At 42.7% G+C, this 20,574-nt stretch overlaps 2 protein-coding genes across 3 annotated transcripts in view; both read left to right on the top strand.

Annotated features, from left to right (window-relative positions):
- Window positions 1-1,164: 1,164 nt before the first annotated feature.
- Window positions 1,165-8,713, top strand: LOC115396766 (double-strand-break repair protein rad21 homolog A-like). Of its 2 annotated transcripts, none has more exons than XM_030102782.1 (14): window positions 1,165-1,313; window positions 2,490-2,682; window positions 2,871-3,000; window positions 3,178-3,277; window positions 3,864-3,970; window positions 4,172-4,369; window positions 4,460-4,585; window positions 4,810-4,935; window positions 5,366-5,589; window positions 6,078-6,231; window positions 6,343-6,488; window positions 7,169-7,354; window positions 7,444-7,527; window positions 7,745-8,713. In XM_030102782.1, exons 2-14 carry the CDS (start codon window positions 2,539-2,541, stop codon window positions 7,934-7,936), a joined length of 1,917 nt encoding a protein of 638 aa, XP_029958642.1. In that variant the 5' UTR covers window positions 1,165-1,313; window positions 2,490-2,538; the 3' UTR covers window positions 7,937-8,713. The 2 variants fall into 2 exon arrangements, with proteins under 2 accessions (XP_029958642.1, XP_029958643.1); XM_030102783.1 differs by having other exon boundaries at window positions 1,179-1,313; window positions 2,526-2,682.
- Window positions 8,714-9,430: 717 nt separating this feature from the next.
- LOC115396781 (eukaryotic translation initiation factor 3 subunit H) overlaps window positions 9,431-20,574 on the top strand; it is a 54,979-nt gene continuing 43,835 nt past the window's right edge. Inside the window, exons 1-2 of the mRNA XM_030102802.1 lie at window positions 9,431-9,608; window positions 18,787-18,943. Of these exons, the coding sequence (XP_029958662.1) occupies window positions 9,549-9,608; window positions 18,787-18,943 (217 nt within the window). The 5' untranslated portion in view covers window positions 9,431-9,548. The remainder of the gene's footprint in view (window positions 9,609-18,786; window positions 18,944-20,574) is intronic.

Genomic DNA, 20,574 nt, shown 5'->3' with positions numbered 1-20,574 from the left:
AGCTGCTGGTAAACCATAAACCATAAACATGCTCAACTGGCAGCAGCTTTTCTGCAACAGATGCTGTTGCCCATGAAACAAATCCGCTTTGGTGCATTTCACAATTTGATTGTAGACAAATCATTTTGTCTGTCAGGCATGCTCCTCATCTCTCTATCTAATATACTATAGGGAAATTGGTTTTCCAGTCTGCATGGATGACCAGTTTGCAGCGTTCTGAGGATTGTTTTTTTTTTTTTTTTATTTGTATTGGATTTGTTAGGCTTTGCTAGGGTGTTTAAAAGTTTTCCTCCTGCTATAAACCTATTTTCTCTCATAACATTTCCTTTAAGTTGACCTGACTTCATTGATTCTTTCATCCATTTAACAGTAATTTGATTAATGAATTAGTTCTCCAAGATAGCTGTGCTCTGGTAAAATGGGACAGCGTGAGTGACACTAAAGGCAGAAAAGTGGGACACTGAAATGGGATGAAGTAATTATTGATGGCATAATCAATTATAATACTCTAATTAATAATTTGTCGGTGACTGTGTGCTCCTCCTGATATGTCATGTCAGACTGTCATTGAAAAGACATCAACACAGAGTCACAGTAGACATGAAGAGGATGGGATTGGACGTCTGTCCATCCATTCATCCATCTATCCATCCAATCATCCTCTGCCTGCTTCATCCAACATAGGATTGTGGCTAAGTGCCAAACTAAAACTCTTCATCAGTCTATCAGAGGGCAACCACAGTTCCTCCTACAGTTCAAAAACATGGATTTGAGGATGATTGTCCCTGTTTGACCTGTGATGAACTTGGTATCCATTCAGGTTGTTTCCATTCTTCACCCCAGTCAACTGATATTAGCTTGTGCCCACTAGGACAATGATTGATCAATATTAATCTCAGATTTTGAGAAAAAAAATAATTAAGTTTTCCAAGTTTGACTTCCTGAGGGAATTTATGAACATATTCTCCAATCACTTGTGTAATTTGCGTAGGTACACAACTTCACCGCCCTTCACTGTGATATGGTGTTTGCGCCACAGCGCCCTGTAGCTGGGCTGTGGACTCACAGCAGGCAGTGAGTGTGAAACAGCGCCCTCTATCGACACTGTGGGCTCACAGCAGGCAGCGGCTCGGCGTCAGACTCCTCCTCCGCCATGTTTGACTGTAAACATCCTGCCGTTTTTAAAAGGACAGCGCTGAGCGGGAGGAAGGCGACTGGCGCCATCTTGGCTGTTTTAATGAGTACAACAGGGGGGAATTCACTGGGAGATATAACATAAAAATTGGGATTTCACTCTAGGAAGGATACAGTCGGTAAGTGTGTTTGCAGGGGAAGTGTTTGTGCGTAGTTTTCTTTATTTTACGATGCGAAGTTAGCATGCATGTTTGAATTTATTCCGCCGCGGCCTTTACTGTACACAGAGCCGTTAGCCCGCAGCTAGCGACAGTGTCGGACTGGTACAGAGGGAAAAGTATTAGCAAGCTATGGAGAGCACGTTCTTCGCTTGCGATTCTCTCTACTTTTCCGACTTCAGTTTTAGTACCCCTAAAGACAGAAATATTCACTTCATCGCAATTAATTTATCTTAAACATACGCGCTCCCTGTAGGTCGCTAACACATTCATTGCTCCTTTTGTAGTTAGCTCGCGGCTAATTTAGTTCATCCCACTTGATGGCGCCGACTACTTACTGGCGTGGACCACCCTTTGGCGCTTTTTATGTTACAAGCTTTATGGAGGCAAATCTTACTTACGTCTAGTCCACAGAACTGCGAAATTTAGAACTGATTGTGTTCTTTAAAGTTCAGAGGTTTTTTTATCGGGGAAAACGTGTATTTCTGGTGTTTGCCTCCAAGAGTGGAATCAGGCGGAACTTGAATGAAGTCGCCGCTTGTTTTGATCACGATTGAATAATGTTTCCGTGATAGTGAATTAATCTGTGGATTTATTCCTATTTGCATCATCGAATAACATGTACTGATTTAGTTGCATCTGAAGGTCGGTTTACTTTAGTTAGTATCGCTCCTCCGTCCCCCCTTTTTTTGTAATCACGATTAGTTTTTCTCTCTGTACAGTATCTTTTGTTCGTTTATCTGCATTAAAAGGTTTTTTTTTCTAATATATGGCACAGCTAATTAAATACTCTATGAAGTTTAGAAAATTACTTGAATACATTTTGGAATATCATTGCTGACTCGATCAGGTCTTCATCAACCAGGAATAAAAATTTACCAGTTGCTTCAATAATAAAAAAAAAAACTTACGTCAGGATATTGTTTCCTAATCTGTGATCCAAGAAGCCACAAATTTATATTCTGGTTAGCTTGTGAAGTAATTTCTTCTCTGTGGAACACAGCTTAAAATCTGACACAGAATGAATTTTGTTCAAGTTAGTTAAAAATGGTGTAATGTGTATTTTAGCTGTTAACAGTTTTCTTGCTCAGTTGACTTTTGAAAGGTTTTCACACAGTTTTCGATCGTGCTTTCCAGGTAAACCATATCACGGTGTGTTTGTGTGTGAACCAGGGGAGCCAGGGCAATGTTCTACGCCCACTTTGTCCTCAGCAAACGTGGGCCGCTGGCCAAGATCTGGCTGGCGGCCCACTGGGACAAGAAGTTGACCAAGGCCCATGTGTTTGAATGCAACTTAGAGAGCAGCGTGGAGAGCATCATCTCACCAAAGGTAAGGAGTCAAGTATACCATCTATATATCTGTATGTTCTTTGTAGTTTTGGTTGTGCAAAGCAGAGATTGTTCAACAACACAAACAGAATCTGTTGAAGTAGCTTTGTAAAGTATTTTTTTTCTTTTTATAATGAATATTACTAATATGCCACACTCTTCATGTTCTTTTTTTTTGTCTGGTGGTAGGTGAAGATGGCTTTGCGTACATCAGGCCATTTGCTCCTTGGGGTGGTGAGAATCTACCACAGGAAGGCCAAGTACCTGCTTGCTGACTGTAACGAAGCCTTCATTAAGATCAAAATGGCTTTCAGACCAGGTGAGGAGAAGTGAAAGTTCTGAAAACTATGTGTGCCTCCGTGAAAGGCACAAACTGGCCACAATTATTTTTGTAGAAACTGTTACACTTGCACTGGCTTAGGGTGGCTGCTTTTCATGAGTCACCACACAGTGGAGAGCAACATGTTCCATCATCATGTAATGACTTTGTGCTCAGGTGTGGTGGATCTACCGGAAGAAAACAGAGAGGCGGCATACAATGCCATCACCTTACCAGAGGAGTTCCATGACTTTGACCAGCCTCTTCCTGACCTCGAGTGAGTTAACCAGTTTTACAATCACTACATTAGTAATCCATTTGTGCAACTGATTGGATGTTGCTGTCATTTGTGTTGATGTCGTTTATGTACTTGTTTGTTTTGTCTGAAATGGGGTGCATTTCTGTGTGCAGTCCCCCTCAGACCATTTCAGTAACTGTCTACTCACACATTTCTTGTTTCAGTTCGAATTTTTGGCTTGCTTTAACTAACAGCCAAGTAAACTCATGTTTTACTTGTCATTGAGAGGCCTTTTGTATCGAGTGATTCAGCTAGTTGTGCGCCTATCTTCCATCAGTATCTGATATCACAACACATCCTGTGTCCAGCATCATGATTAACAGCAGAAAATGTGAAATATGGATATGAGAGAAACTTGGCTGTATTCAGCTGCATTAAAATACAGTCAGAGGTGGGATGGAATAATATTAGCAAATGAAGTTTTCTTCTTTCACAGTGTCTTCTTCTGTTATAAAGCATTCATAGAGTTGCATTTGTTGCTCTGAGTACTTGTGTGTTTGATATTGATAAATGGTGAAGCTATTTGACTCACCCCTCATGCATATTTTCTTGTGTTTTCACACAGTGACATCGACGTGGCCCAGCAGTTCACCCTGAACCAGAGCAGAGTAGAGGAAATCACAATGCGGGAAGATGTCGGCAACCTCAGTCTTTTGCAAGACAATGACTTTGGTATGATAGAACTGATATGTTGATACCGTTAACCACATCAGCTTTGTATGAAAATGCCACACTAGGTCGCTGAAGTTATGAATTAAACACAAGTTTTCTAAGATGTTTTTTAATGAAGAAACTATAAAGGTTACGTGAAAGGAACGAAGCGCCGCTCTGTTAATGTGCTGTATTAATGTGATAAACTGCTGTGCTCTTCAGCTGACTTTGGTATGGACGACAGAGAGATGATGCGTGATGCCAGCACATTCGAGGAGGACATCATGCATGGAGCGACGGCCTCTAACCTTCTGCTTGAGGCTGAACCGGGGCCGGCCAATCTCCCTGACAAATCCAACCACATGGAGTATGATGACTTTGGGGACGGTTCAATGGGCAACAGTGATGGGGGAATGCTCGGTGAGTGCAGTATGATATATATGTTATTTTGACTCTCCTCAACTGCTTTGGAAGTTGAAGTTTTTACATAATGATTTTTCTCTTCTTCAGTTGACAAGCTTCTGAGCTCTGAAGATGGAGGTGGAATCTTTGATGATCCTCCAGCGATCACAGAAAGTGTCATGATGCCTCCAGATCACGGAGATGATGAAGACGACTTCGACAACCTCCAGTCACGTAAGTAAAACAGAATTGAAAAAGGTGCCATTGTAGCTATCATTAATGGCAATAGAAAGAAAAATATCAAGAAATGAGAATAAAACAATGGAAGATAAACACATTATTAAAAACAGAACTGACAAAATTTAAATCTAAAGAAAATTGGAAGGTGCTTTAACTTGCTTGTGTGATGTGTAATAAGCTGATTCTTCCATTTGAAATGTATTTCTTTTTCCATCCAGCGGGTCCAGACAGCCCGGACTCCGGTCCAGCAGAGCCTCTGCCAACAATGGCCGACCAGACAGAGCAGACCACTCTGGTTCACAATGAGGAGGAAGCCTTCGCTCTGGAGCCCATTGACATCACTGGTACGAGCCTTTGCAGAGTGGATGTAAAGTTGTGTTCTTGTGGCCAAATTTGCAATTTTTTTTCTTTTTCTGCACGCGGATTAAATAGAGGAATTGACCTGGTAAACATGGTGGTGCTTCACTATTTCTGCCAAGATTTCTGCTGTTCTATAGTCCTTCAGTGGTTCTAAGTGATTGCAGGCAATGTTGTGAATGAATGGGACTGCAAGTCATCTTGGAGAAACATCATTGAAATCTGCTGTTTACAGTTTCAAAGTTCAAGTGCAGCATCTATTCCACTTGTGTCGACAACTGAGTTTATTGTAAACAACACGACTGAATGAAGAACCAAAACATTTTTTTTTTTGGCTTGTGAAACTCCCTCTGAAGAGTCACAGTTTTGGTGAAGGTTGAATTCATGTCATTTTTTTCTTTTTTCTTTTATTTCCAGTGAAAGAGACCAAGGCCAAGCGCAAGAGGAAGCTGATTGTCGACAGCGTGAAAGAGCTGGACAGCAAGACCATCAGGGCTCAGCTGTCGGACTACTCAGACATTGTGACCACCTTGGACCTTGCCCCTCCCACAAAGAAGCTCATGATGTGGAAGGAGACAGGAGGAGTGGAGAAGCTCTTCTCTCTCCCTGCTCAGCCCCTGTGGAACGCCAGACTGCTCAAGGTATCAAACCACTGTTAGAAATTTTTATATATTCATGTAATAAATGCCCACATGCATTCTAAAGCATTTAAAAACAGTACAAGTGTTGGCCGTCTGCCTCGAATCTCTCTCAAAACAATATCTCCATTTGTACAGCTGTAATGAGCTTGCAGCGGCGGAGGTCTGCCGCTCCAAGTAGGTCAGACGAAGTAATGGGAGAGGAGAGAGAACGTTTCTACCATTGTCTCCAGTGTTGACATTCTGATCATGTTGTACAATTTAAAGCAAGAGCATTGAAAGAAAAGGAGGTGGAGGAAATGATAGTTTCTTTGTTCTGTCTCTAGTCCCTGTTCCTTCACACCCACATCTCACCCACCCTGAATACTCAATGGGAAACGTGTTGATGCATAATTTATTAATTTTAGTTTTTCTTTGTTCTTGTCAGTACTTGAACAGTCGATTACAACAAGTTCCAAACTGAATAAATCTCACTGTTAAATGTCTGTCAGATGTTCACGCGCTGCCTGACACCTCTGGTACCGGATGAGCTGAGGAAGAGGAGAAAGGGCGGCGAGGCCGACAGCCTGGACGAGTTCCTCAAAGAGCTGGAGAACCCGGAGGTTCCTCGGGACGATGTCATGAGTCTGAACCGGGACATCATCGGTGAGTCAGGCTAGAGCTGATGAGAAGGTCGACAAATCAGTCGAAAGGTTCGCACACACCTCTTCAGGCCATGTTGGAATGTTTTATTAAGTTTGTTGTCTCTCTCTTCAGACCAAGCCATCATGGAGGAGGCCAGCGTGCTGGCACCCTCTACGATTGAGGGAAGTAGGACCAGCCTGGATGAGACCGTCATGCCCCCTCCTTCCACTCCCCGCGGTGTCAAACGCAAAACCCTTGACAAGGAGAGCACCCTTCCGGTGAGTGCTCAGCATTTAAATTTATGTCTTGTCTGGAAATGAACTTGGCCAATTTTATTTTGTGGTGTGATGGTATTAAAACGTTCAATATTCTTCAACTCCAGAGGCCTCATTTATCAACCAAGCATGTGCATTCAGAACAGGCTTTTAAGAATTCTAGCATTATATGATTACTGCTTGTCCAGTTGGTAAAATTTGTCTGTAATGTAGGAAACTGGAGTTTGATTCTCTGTGAATACATATTTTCATTTGTTTTATTTTGCAAACCAAATATTGATTTATGCGCTATTTTGGAGCAAGAGAAAAGAAGAAAGGTCATCCAGCTTCTGTCCACACTGGGATTTCCGGCAACACTAGTGATTAAAAACAAGTGGGGTTGATCAACACCGATTACTTAGTGACGAGTGTACTGCCCACATACACGTTTGATAAATTTTCTTTGTACTTGCATTCTAAATTTCATCCGTTCAACAAAATTTAAAACCTTTTCTACTCACGGTTGATAAATGAAGCCCCAGCAAGTTGCTGATTTGTTGCAGATAGTGCAGCAGTTTTATTCCCAATTATGTGCTGTGTGAGTCTGTAAGTTCACTCTTGTCTGAATACGACTTTCATTTCACACTAGATTTTACATGCTCGATGCTACATTTCCTGAACACGGTGTGCTTTCCCTCTTTCAGATGGCTCCATTGGAGCAGCAGCAGCAACAGGTGGTGGACCGCTCGGTCCTGTCCCAGAGGCTAGACATGCCGCAGGTGGATCTGCCCCCAGAGGAGAGCAGTGTCAACCTCACACAGCTTGTACCTGAGCTTGACCTTCTTGGCGACAAAGGAAAAGACAAGAAAGACGACAGCGACGAGGAAGAGGTAAGAACGGGAAAACTTCTTCGTGTACGGTAATGTTTTGATTTGAGTCTTGACAAGTTGGTCCTGATTTCTTTGCTCCTGGTTCTCAGGAAGAGGAAGGCCAGGCTGGAGACCAGGATCAGGAGGAGAAGAGATGGAACAAGAGAACCCAACAAATGCTGCATGGCCTCCAGGTAATGAGCTGTTAGTTTGCAGAGTTCAGAAATTTGTTTGTGCTGGGCTTATTTTTCCTTAAGGTATGATTTTATTAGGAAAAAAATAAATAAAAAAAAAAAAACAAAAAAAAACTTGCATTTTTGTAGGAGTGCACCAATCTGCCTCAAGCTTTGAATTTTTTTTTGTTGATAGTATTTTAATCGCAGTATGTGAACTTGTGTTCTGTCCCACCAGCGCGTCATGGCCAAGACCGGCGCCGACTCAGTCAGCCTGCTCGACTTGTGCCGGAACAACAACAAAAAGCAGGCAGCTGCCAAGTTTTACAGTTTCCTGGTTCTGAAGAAGCAGCAAGCCATCGAAGTCACCCAGTCGCAGCCCTACAGCGACATCATCGCCACCGCCGGACCAAGATTCCACCTTATCTAGACATTGGAAGAACAGACAAACACTGCTTGCAACAGACGTACCTTTTTAAAATCTCTCGACTTTTTTGCCTTTTTATTGTATGTTTTCCTGTCAGCCCATTTTAATTTTTTTTTTCTCCTGGGGAAGGGGAGGATCTAGTGGGGGAAGGGGACAGAAACTTTAAAAACAAAATATTTTACTGTACTACAAATGGAATCATGCAGTGTTCTTGGTTCAAAAGTGTTCTTGGTTCAGGAGGAAGAATGTTTAACAAGTATATTTATAAAGCAAGCTTTTAGTCACCAGTTTGAAAACCTTGCTCCATTCTGTTTTGTAAGTTAAATTTCTGTTGTCTGCTCATTCCATATGTTTTCTACTTTTGCCCCTCAACCAACTGAAATGTTTCAGGTTTTAGATAAAGGCCCCCGTATTTTCACTTTCAATAATGTTTTGACTCTGTACATGTTCTGGAAAGGTACTGCTCCTTTACTCCAAAGTGTAACTTCTCCTACTGTCTTCTTGTTGCACTGATTCCTCGATTCATTCATTTAATTTGACAGCAAAAAAAGTTAATCTCATGATGAACATCATGTTTCAGATGTATAATTAAGGCAGTTTTTCAACTTTATGTAAATCTTTTTTTTTTTTTTGTACCTTTTTACGTTCATGCTTATTCACCTTTTTGCATTATGTAACTAGGTAATGTACTTGTTACACGATCCCACCTTTTTAGTCTTGGGGTAACTTCTAGTTGTGATACATCTGTAAAGATTTGAAATAAAGTGTTTTAAGTACTTGGATAAGTAATTTCATTTTTATTCATTCCATTCTGAACAATTGAATACAAATCTAAATTTGGTTTTTGGTACTTCAAGACTTCTCAGAGTCTTCTGTGGCGTTGTCAGGGTTGCAACACTTCATGGAAGACCTGCAGAATTCTCACTGGTGTGCTGCCAGACAAAGAGAACACATTGAGTCGTATTCCTTAATCAGCTGGTGGTATGTGTTGAAAGTGGTGTGAAATGAATATTAAAATATGACAGGCTAGTCTTAAAGTGGTAATTTCAACATTGAATATGTTGGAAAGGTTTTCTTTTTCTGAACTTTGATAATCACGTGGTGCTCATTTTTTTGTATTTGATTATGGTTACATGTATTCAACACAAAGTTAAAAGGTTAATTGCTGAGACACTTAATTGCCTTCTGTTATTCTGTACTATTTAACTTCAAAGTTACGACCAACCCTTTAGGAATAACTATTTTGGTGGTGTGGCCCTTGATGAGAATGAATCTGACACCCTTGCATGCACTGTAATAATTTTGCAGATAGTCATGCAACATTATTGATTTTAGTGCTATCCCTAATAAAAAAGGGAAAAAATAGAGTGTTAAAACCTGACTTTTGTCGCTGTGCGGCGACTTTCTAGTGGTACAATATTTAGTGCTGAATCCAGGTTCCTGAAAGTTTCATATTTCAATCGTTAGAAAACCTGGCGAGCTTGTTTCCACACGGACAGAAAAGACGGACGTGCAGTCACCGGAAGTGTCCGTCACTAAGTCGTTCCTCCCTTTTCCGCGTGCGGCGGCTCAGATAGCTTCACGTTCAAATCCCGGAGCAGATTTCACCACAGACATGGCTTCTACAGGCGGGACCCTGGACTCTCCGGTCAAACAGATCCAGATCGAGGGGCTGGTAAGCGGCATGGTTATGTTGTGAGGCTCAGCGTTGTTTTTATTACGAGGATTTAAAGGCCGCGGCGGGAGCAGATGTGTGGATGCTAATGTGTGAGCATCATCATGGCGGACTGAGGCCGTTTCCCTCAGAATATAGATGCCTTTTTTTTTTGTTTACGCTGTCTAAAAAAGTAGCCAAATTTGTGGTTTCAGTTTCGCAGCCCCTCGATTGATTATAAACATATAAGGCTTTGATTATTATCCTGTGGTTAGCTGCTGCTTAGCCCTCACTGAGCCACAGGGGTTTTTCATTTATCCAAAAGGTAATTTCAGACCTTGTTTTTCCTCCCCCTCACGTGTGCTATCATCTATTTATTTTTTTAACTGGCTCTGCTTGTTGAGTAGAAGTGTAGCTTTAAGAATACAGAACCTATGTGTTCTGTCCCAGACTGAACAAAGGGTCTCTTCCTCTGAAGCCAATCACCCCTGCTTGAATTAATAAATGCAACATATTCCTCAAATCACAGTAAAAAAAAGTTACAAATTATGTATGTGTAATTACTGTATAATTAGTTTCATTTAATATTTAGGTGTAATTAACACATTGATAACGCACAAACATGTTGCAATGTACTTATTCCGAATCTGCCTGGTGAAGCTCACTAGAGATAGGTTTGATTGATTTGCTCTCTGTTTAGACAACAAAGCATACATTCTCACCTAGGTTCAACCAGGGCTTACCAAATAACCTCACATTCGTGTTTTTGGACTTTAGGGATGAGTCAGAGTACTTGGAGGAATCCCATGGATACACAGGGAGAACATGCATGTTCCACACAGAAAAGCCTGGCTAGTATTTAAGGTGAAAGCACAAACCACTGCTCTGCCATTGTCCCAACACATTCAGAATGAAATGAGGACTTCTTGCAGCTCATTCATCTCTGTCAGCTTTAGTGCATTTCATCTCCTGTGTACTCATGAGGTTATGAAACTGGTCTGTTACAACTTATGCAAAACTGAGCTTGTTGGAGGATAAGGTGAAATCAGGTGTTAGTGTTTTGCATATATATTTCAAAAGATCTATTGCTATGTGGAATTACTTGTTTTATTGAAATATTAGGTGCTTTTTCCTTATAAATGAAAACCTTAGCAACTTGTTCTTTGCACTGTTTTAATAACAGGTCTAATGTAGCAGATGATATTCAGTAGCTCATCTCCTTTTTACATTGTGTAGTACCTCGGTTCAAACAGCAGAGGACAAACTTACTTCATCAGGGTCCAGCTCCATCCTCTCTCCTCCTGGCCTGAGCTGCACTGGACACAAAGCGGCTCATTTTGCTGGTGTGCCTGAACACAGCAGCAGAACTTGGACTTGCCAGCTGCTACTGTGTCTCCTTTTATCTTGTCTTGCTCATTAAAGTTGCCCTCAAGTCTTGGGCTTTAATTTCAAATCAAAATATTTCACCTCACACAGTGTGTTGTTTAGATCTCAAATGAGACCGATTTATTTATATATTTTCAAACGAATCCTTTTCAAATAAACATGTTGATTGCTTCACCCAAAGACAGCCTGTAACCGTGAAATGTGCAACCTCATTTGAGTTCTGACATCTGAAGGATGGGTGTCTGTTTCAGGTGGCGTTATGAAATACGTTTCACCTGAATGCATTGATATGCTGCAGTTGCCGCTCAGTTGCGTCATGGCCCGTCTGTCAGAGGTTTTAGCTGGAGGCTTGCCTGTAGACACCATCACTGCTCCTGTGTAGTAGAATTGGATTGTTTCTTGCTTTTGAAGAGATTTCAGTATTAGATCTTGCCACAGGAGTGGAGTGCAGAACACCAATGGGCTCTATTAAACACCCACTGAGATCACACAATTGCTATTATATCTGAAAAAGACCCTATTCATGTACTCTGACGTAGAATGTGAGTCAGGCACAAGACTGATTTTGTGTAACGGATAAGTCGGAACGTCTCAACTCATCTCAGAGGATATTTTTTGCTGTTGTGATTCCTAAGCTTTTGGGGATTTGAAGAAATCCAGAAACGTGCCAACGTTAGATTTAACTTTTATTTAAATGGTAGAAGTCTTTTTCTGTGGCAGAACAGCCAAATCTTTCCGCTGACGATGTCACATGTGCCTCAGGTTCTGGGGCCTCGACTTGTCATGAAACCATCATGATGAGCAGCAAGGATTTCAGGTGGTAACTCCCTACTCGATGAGGAAAATTGAATTATCCACTCGCAGTTATACTTTTAGGTAGTTCAGATCTGCATTTTACTGGGTAATGTTCTTGTTGTTCCTTATTTGTCAGCATACTGTCCATTGAACCTGGTCGGAGTTTAGGTCAGCGCACAATTAGAGCTTGATTGTAATATGCATATACACAATTTTATTTCCTGATCTCTGTCATTGTTAGTGCCATTTAGAACATTTCGCCAGTAAGGTTCGATGCATCCTAACGTCCTTTAGATCATATTAAAGTTCATTACTGACAAAATGGCAATACGATAAATGAGATGATTCCATAAAACGCATGTTCGTGACTGCGACGGGTCTCAGCACAGAATCATTTTGAGACAAAGACTCATTTGAAAATTACACATGCCATACCTGAATTTACACATTTACTATTTTGATTGCATTGGTGGTAAACAAAAGCCCATGTGGGTTTGAACACAGAAGCAATTAGACATGTGTATGATCTTGGGGATGATCAAGTGACTGTTGCGTGCAGATGAAGTGTGTTCACCACTTCATTCATTACAGCCGCTCTAATTGATCTTTCTGCATGAAACTAGGAGTAGAAACCACTGCAAGGCCAATGCAGTGGTTATTTTTCACTGCACCTGGCTGTTGTTAATTGTTACCAATATATAGGGCCCTCTGTAGACTCAGCATTTCCAAACAACCTGTGCTAAAGCAGATGCTCCTCTTGTCTTGTCATTGGAGTAATCTCTGATGCACACGAATTACCATGAGACTGGGTTGTGTGTCTTTGTCAAAGTGTTCTGGTGTGTAACAGTGAACAAGTGTTTTCCATTTCCCACTGATGGTTCATGAACGTAAAGTGTCTTTGCACTTCTTAAATGATGGCCGCAGCAGGTTTTTTGATAAAATTGTAAAAGAGTTCTGATCACATTTAGAGATGTTCCGATACCATTTTTTGCCTCCCGTTACCGATTCTGATACTTTTACTGTGGGTATTGGCCGACACCGAGTACCGATCCGATACCAGTATATTATAAAATAATACCATGCCACGCCTGCATGACTGTCACATGATTATCACTGTGGTGAGGCCTGGCTCAGGTTAAACCCTCTAAAACATGGATCAACACAGCAAATTCAAGCCATTTATTTTTAAATAGAACAGTATAAAAAACAGCAGTGCAAATACAATTGAACTAAACCAATCTTAAATCAACAACTTAAAGTGCAGCCCCAATATTTTTAAATTAAAGGGAATTTAAATAGAACAATATTAAACAGTAGTGCAACGACAACTTAAATAAATCTAGAAATATATGTTGTTGCATTTTTAAATTGAAGTGCAGACACAATATTGTAAAAGGAAGTCATTTAGATAAAACAGTATAAATACCAGTAGTGCAACAGTAACTTCATAAACAAATCTAAGTTTTTTTTTAATTAGGGTGCAAACATAACAGTAAAATGAACAATGCATTTAAATAGAACAGTAAAAAAAATAGTTCAACAGCAACTTAAAAGATTAATTTCCAAAATGTTATAGTCCAAAACCAACTTATGAAGTTACATTCAAAAAATAAAAATCCAAAGAGCAGAAGCTGCACTGTAAACAAAACAATAGGCTTCTTTAACGGCGCTGTACGTCAGTCACCTGATCCATTCTTCTTCTTTTCAAGAACAGCAAGCAGCAGCACAGCGGCACGGCAAAGAACTGTGTCAGAGCTAACGACCAGCAGATGGCGCTAATGCAACCAACGGGATGCAAGCTGCCGTGAAACATTACAGAAGAAGCGTCAGTGCTAACGGAGCTAAAGGAGCTAACGGAGCGGACCAGTAAATACATTACTAATTTAATTAATGACGTGGTATCGGATCGGTGCCTGGACTCCAGTACTCGCCGATACCGATGCCAGCATTTTCGGCAGTATCGGCGCAATTTCCGATACTGGTATCGGAATCGGAACATCTCTAATCACATTGGACAGGATTGAGGAGGATGTGTTACTCGGCCCATCGCAGTCCACATGAGTGAAAAGCTGTTGATGCATTAGTGTGACACACTGCTCAGCTGATCTAGATATTTTTCACACCACATCGCAGTTACTGTAGTTAATATCTGAAGAAATTTCTGTAACGCGTGTGTGAAAGCAGCTTCACTCACAACAGACAGAACTTTAACACGCTTTTACCCCTCCTTCACAGGCGCTTTAGCTGCCGGCTGCTCCGAGTCAAACACATCTCCAGTGCCGACCAGCTCCCACTGAGTGTGTGTCTGCTGAGCTGCACCACTCTCCCCGGGGGTGTTTTCAGACAGACTGGTGACATTAAAATGCCCCCCCAAACTCTTAACTGTGTGGTGACTCACTTGAGTGAAATAATCCTGCTTTCAGGGGATGTTCAAAAGTATGTTCAGTTTTTTTTTCCTTTTTTTTTTTTTCCTGAAAGCAAATGTCTGGCTGGCTGAATTCCAGGCAGGCTGGACTGACCACTGAAAATGTTGACACTTGAACAGTATTTGGTCACTCTGATGAATGAAGGGGGGGAAAAGGCAAACTATACCTCCAACAGTACATCCTCTACATATCTAATTACTGAATTTTAATTTGAAGAAATTTAGTGAACATAATTTAAAAGTGATTGCTCCAAACTGCATTTGGCAGCAGCTAATAAGCATCGTGATTCCAGCTCCGTTTACTTTAAAATAATTTTTTGCTGATTTCTTTACCCACGCCGCAGTAACACCTCCCACCGGCTGTTACCAGGGTCACTGGCTGTCATATCTCAGTCTTGGACTACTTCACAATACAAGCCAGACTTTGGCCTAACAAAATCAAACATGTTTGAGATGGAGCCCTCCAAGGCAGCCGGCGAACGCTGGCAGATGAAGTGGGAGTCTGCGGCGGCCTTCATCCATGGCTTAACCCAGCAGATGACTCACGCCACACACACAAGGAAAAAAAAGTACATTTCTGTCAAGTATATTACAACGTGCCGCCGAGTTTGTCTACACTTCAGTGATGCAAAAAGAAAAAGGAAGGTAAAAAAAAAAAAAAAAAAAAAACCTCATTACGCGATCGTCTCCTGCGTTGCACTGTCTCATAACTTGAGACCCGTCGTATTGGGAATTTAAGCCCCTTTTGTGTGCACGAGGAGGAAGATTTATGATAAGAATTAAAGGCAGCCAACAGGGGATTTGGACCACAATTGATTTTGCACAATTCAATTTTAAGCTTGTTGATTTATAATACGCTGTCCACATATCAATCCTGAACCTCTCCACATGCGGCGAGCTCGCTGGGCTGGTTCGTCGGTGAACCCGATCAATAAAATCATATGCGAGTGTGTGAGAGATGGAGACAGTGAGAGTGTGTTTTTTTTAGGTTTTGCAGAAACCTGCAGCTTCCCGGGCTTTGCGTGCAATACCTGACGGAATTCACTCCACATCAGGAAGCCAGCTTTACAAATCCACTGAAACCCCCCGTCCTTCCTCCATACGGAGTCACCGGTTCCCTTGAAACGCTCTCCGATTTTAGCTCTATTTGTTTGACCTCTCGCTGGTTTTTCCGGCCAATTGTCCATCCCTCACCACCTCCACTTCCAGATGGACGCTATTTAAGTGTGTGATGAACAGATTGCTAAGAGTTAAGATAGCTGAAAGCATTGTGTATCTGTGCTATCGGCTGATGGAGGGAGACTAGAAAGGCTATTTGCTGGCAGGAAAACGGAGCCAAAGCTCAAAGGGGGAGCGGGGGGGGGGGGGGGGGGGGGGGGGGGGGGGGGGGGGGGGGGGGGGTTGTAAAGCAGCCAGTGCTGCTGATCCTCAGGACTTCTACTGTAGCCCTGTTCTCCCCCTGCTGAATCCCTCCTCAGTCTCTCTGGCCATCGTGGCCACACACCCGCCTGTCGTCCTCGCCCTCACCTCATCTCTCTTCCTGTTCTCTTTTGTCATCATTTTCTTCCCTCCCCAGTTTTTGGATTGCACATTTCCACTGTTGCATTCCCTGCTTCCCCGTCTCATTTTGCCCCGCTCTGCTAACTTCCCTCGTCGAGTTCTCAGCCTCACATTTCTCCCCCCCCCCCCGACTCCCTTTTTTTTTTTTCCTCTCCCTCTCTCTGCACCCGCCGCCCCTCCACCGACCTATTGCTCAGACCCTCCTCCCCTCTCACTCAGCAAAGCCGGCGCAGGCAGGCGGGAATGAGATTTGTTTTTCCCCCCCACTCCACCCCGACGTCATCTCTCTCTTCTCTTTTGCCCCGAGCTCTTTTACTTGTTGCATGACAGGTCCAGAGCTCTATTGAAATAAATCATCTCCCAGGACAACCCGTGTGTGTGTGTGTGTGTGTGTGTGTGTGTGTGTGTGCGTCTGAGACCAGTAAGGACTCCCTCATGATGGCGTTGGGTGTTTTGTTGTGAGTGCGACTCCAGGACTGCCACCCTGCTTGTGTGCGGATGTGTGTGTGTATTATTAATGCCTCTGGCTGTGACCTACCCACACTGTTATCAGCATGATTTATGCTCTCTTCCTCCACACTATGCTTCGCAGCTTTTTGTCCTGTTCCTGATCATTTAAAGGCTTTGCTTTATTCTCCACTTTGTGCTATTGTTTTGTTTTGTTTTGTTTTTTCTTTCCTGCTTGGTGCTTATTATGATAGGCTCAGATCACATACATGTATTGTGTGAATGTGTCAAAAATGCACAATAGTCTTTCCTTGGCATCCTCGGAGTCAGTGACGATTGCATTATGGCGCTTAAACCAGCTCCTGGAATTTGCAATATTTGACTGCTTGTGTTTGGCATTAAGAATTAAATTCATACAGTGATGCAAGGACACAAAGCAGGACGACGTGGGATATCATCCTATACCATCCTTCAAGTCCAAATACACCCTCCCACTGCGTAAGGGTCGTATTCTTCTTAATAATTAGTTTGCGCTGCTTCTTCTCTCCTCAGTGCAAATTGCTAAGCTGTTCTTTATGCTAACTTGCCTTTTGTGCTCGCTCCAGAACAGCGACGTGCCGGCGCTGGGGCCTGCCGGTGGCGTCAACCACTGCAGGCTCCAGCTCGCCGCCACACTCAGCTACGGCCTGGGTAACTCGTCCCACAATTTCCTCTTCACATAAAGAGGTTTTTGGGTGATTTTTTTTTTTTTTTTTGCACTTGTATGTAAGTGACGAGTGCAGAGCTGGGTTTGTCATGCAGTTTAGTATATTTCAGCGAGGTGGTAGACGTTCTGGGATGCTCCCGCTTGTTCTGAATGCCCCGAGTCGGACGGAAATTTCAATTTGTACTTCTCCAGATAAGTGAAAGAAACAGTTTTCAGAATATTTGAGGAAGTGTTGCTGAAGCTTCGGGCCTTGGTGGGTGGCTCCCTCGGCTGTGGGTGAATCTGACGTTGCTAGGTAACATGCCGTTAACTTTTGCGCTGGACCATTGTAGCCGATAAATTTTTAAAACCAATTCTTAACCTTTTTTTTTTTTTTCTGTTTTCCCAGCAAAGCCACACAGGAATTATTGAGACTCTGTAGTGTTGTTAACTCTGTGCCCGGAAAGTGAAAACTCGTACTGATAGTAACTTCCAGAGGGGGACAGATTAATCAGCCGGGGCAACGTGCCCCTCTGGCTCCGCGAATTTTGACAGAAACCGGGAAATCACCGCGCACAAGTGATAAACAGTTTTGAATGATTCCACAAAGGCGGACAAACCTTTTTGATGGATATTGAGAGCATTTGATTGTTGAATGGAGGAGGTGAGCCAGCTGCGGGTGGGCTAACCTTTTTAAGTGCCGTGGCGTATAAAAGGCTGCACTCAGGCCAACGGCAAGTGCTCGTTTCCACGACAAATTGAATCACTTCCAACGTGGTGCAGCAGTATTTATGTAACCTCTGCAGCACACCCAGTTCATCCTTATGATCCATCACAGCAGCACATATTCACTCCATGATTAATCTGTGCTGCAGGGTGCACTGTGTGTGTGTGTGTATGTGTGTGCGTGCGTGTGCGCACTGACCACGTCACTTGCTTTTTTTTATTTCAGATGATCAGAATGCATTCCACACTAGAAGCTGCTCTGCCATCGTTGTACTTTCAAATTATAGTCAAGACATTCCTACTTAAAATTAAAGGTTTTAATGATCGATTGCAATAGTTCAAAAGAGAAAAATTGTGATTCTTCAGAAATGTGATCGCTGCCAGAGTCCAGTGAGGCCCACGTGACATCCTGCACAGCTAACTGTGTCCACAGCAGTACCCTGAATACAGATAATTCTACACATGTAAACTTGGAGGTTTTGGTACAGGGGGAAAAGATGTGCACAGATTTCTTATTAATCACATAAACATGCATGTAACTTAGATATCCTCCATGCAGCTTTATCTTAAGGATGAAGGATTGCGGGCCCTGGAAGTGATCCCAGCTATCTATGGGTGAAGGCAGGATGCATGCCGGAGAGTTTGCTGTAGTCTAACACAAGGCGTGTAATGTAACTGCTCATACGTATTGTGTATTATTTTCACTTCCTGGGAATGTTTAGCTCAAAGAAAGTGACTTAATTTAAACATTTTTACCCTAAATTAAACAACTTGTCGATTTTATTTCCTTAAATAATGTCCTGTATTGTAATGTGAGTTTAACGTCCTCCGAAATGCAGATCAGTGTATCTTTATTGATAACAAGTTAACTCCAGACTTTAATTGTACTGTGATGTAATGTGTAGGAGAGCAACAGCAGACGAAAGGAATAAATCTGTAAAACAAGTCATCGGTCTTTAAAAGAAACCGCTCTTCCTAAATAACTAATTGAGTTGGATAACATAAATCAAATACCAGGGAAATGCACAAACAATGGGCTTGAAAATCAATGAGCTCTGGGTCAGAGGAGGAAATCACTTTGAGGAAGCTGTTAGTGGAAATAGTTTAGAGCTTGGACGACTCCCTCCCCGCTGGCTCTTCTGTGGCGGTGATGCTGGTCTTCTCTGATTTCACAGGTGGTGCTGAAGATCATCAAGCACTACCAGGAAGAGGGCCAGGGCAGCGAGGTGGTGCAGGGCGTCCTGCTGGGCCTGGTGGTGGACGACCGGCTGGAGATCACCAACTGCTTCCCCTTTCCCCAGCACACCGAGGACGATGCCGACTTCGACGAAGGTAATCCAGAGCGGCGCCTGCGCTCCGCCTTTTTTTGTGTTTTTCTTCTCCTGCACGCTCGCACTGTAGCGTCACAGCGGCGTCTGAAATGAACACCCTTCAAGTGCGAAATGCCAGTGAAGCAGTATTTCTGTTGAAGTGGTTGGTAAGTATATGAAAGAGAATATTCGAATGGCATCAGTCGCTTGGAGGCAAATTCTACAACTTCGCCAAAGATAAGGGCCCCTTTGTCATTGAAATTCAGCTGCATGTCAATATGAATTGCAAATTTGGATGATTGAGTTTTTGATTAGAACAGAGTTCTTCAGTTGGTGGACCAGATGGCACCGCAAATACTAACTAAAGCATTACTCTGACAAATGTGAGCCGCTCTTGGGTGGAAATACTGTATAGCTTTGCTGCCGTTTCTTTGAGTCATGTCCTTTACTCTTGAGGCAGAAAGTTAAATTGGATATTGGTTGAGTTGTTTCATTAGCGACGGCAGAAAAGCGTGTGAACACAGTCCCAAAACCCTTCTGGTAGTTTGAAGTCCAGCAAAGCCGTGAGAGCGAAGCGTTCACAAAGAAAGCAGCAGCAGAAATGATAATTTACCTCTTAGCTTCTCAGATATAAAAAAGCACCATTTGAGAAATCAGCTCTAATATGCCAACTCACCTGAGAACACTTAAAACATAACCTGCTCAGTGACGGTGTGCGATCTAGCATGGACGGGACACTGCTTGTCTTTTCTGCAGTTTGTTGGTTTCAAAAGGTTATTGAGATTTGTTCAGCTGCGCTGGTGATGAGGTTCAGAACTCAAAGTCTTCATGATGGTGAAAACAATTAAAAACATAAACTAGAAGTTATGCAAAGTGAAACCAGGAAAGTGTCCATGAGTGAAAGAAATGAATAAATATCTGTGATCTGACTGTCCCGGTCCTTTGGAGTGTGTGTGTGACGTCCTCAGGATCAGTATTTGAGCACAGAGCTAATATCTAGCTAAGCTAGTATCCTGTGATACTGAAGTTTTCCTGCAATAACACTGTCTTTTGCTTGATGTGTGAGTTTATCAGTGCAGGGATGCAATCCCAAAGCCTTTGTGCTAAAAGTGGGTGGTTGGAGTGTGTATGTGTTTCAATTTTTATATTTATTTTTCCTCTTACAAAGCACACACTTCCCCCCTCTCTTTCTCCTTTCGTTGTTGGTATCAAAGGATGCCGCGTCCTCTGACCTCTGACCTTTCCCCTGTCGCACCCTGGTATGACCTGCTCCTTGTTAGAGCATCGCAGTCCACTCCGAGCCGAACGCGCTGTGGGATGGGTGGGAGCACGAGGGAAAGAGAGGATATCCCACTTTAACAATCCTCGGCCACTAACGAGCAACCGTCGGAAATTCAGCCCGATACACGAGCGCCAAAGGTGGCTGAAGGTCATTAGTGTCAGGTATACCTCGCTGTGTGTGTGGATGTGTGTGTGTGTGTGGACGTGGATGCCATGGCTTGTTGTGTTGTTGACTTTTGATGTGCTGGATTTTCCATCTGTCATTCCCCTTAAAGTTAACAAGGGCTGAGGTGAGCTGCGCCTCGCTGTGAACCTTGGAAATCCAGAGCTGCAATCGAACTCCTCACCGCGGGGATTGTGATCGAGCGGCAA

Source organism: Salarias fasciatus, chromosome 11 (assembly GCF_902148845.1).
Source record: "Salarias fasciatus chromosome 11, fSalaFa1.1, whole genome shotgun sequence".
NCBI classification, from domain to species: Eukaryota; Metazoa; Chordata; class Actinopteri; order Blenniiformes; family Blenniidae; genus Salarias; species Salarias fasciatus.
Note: the sequence above shows the minus strand (reverse complement) of the source record. Positions and strands in the feature narration are given on the sequence as shown.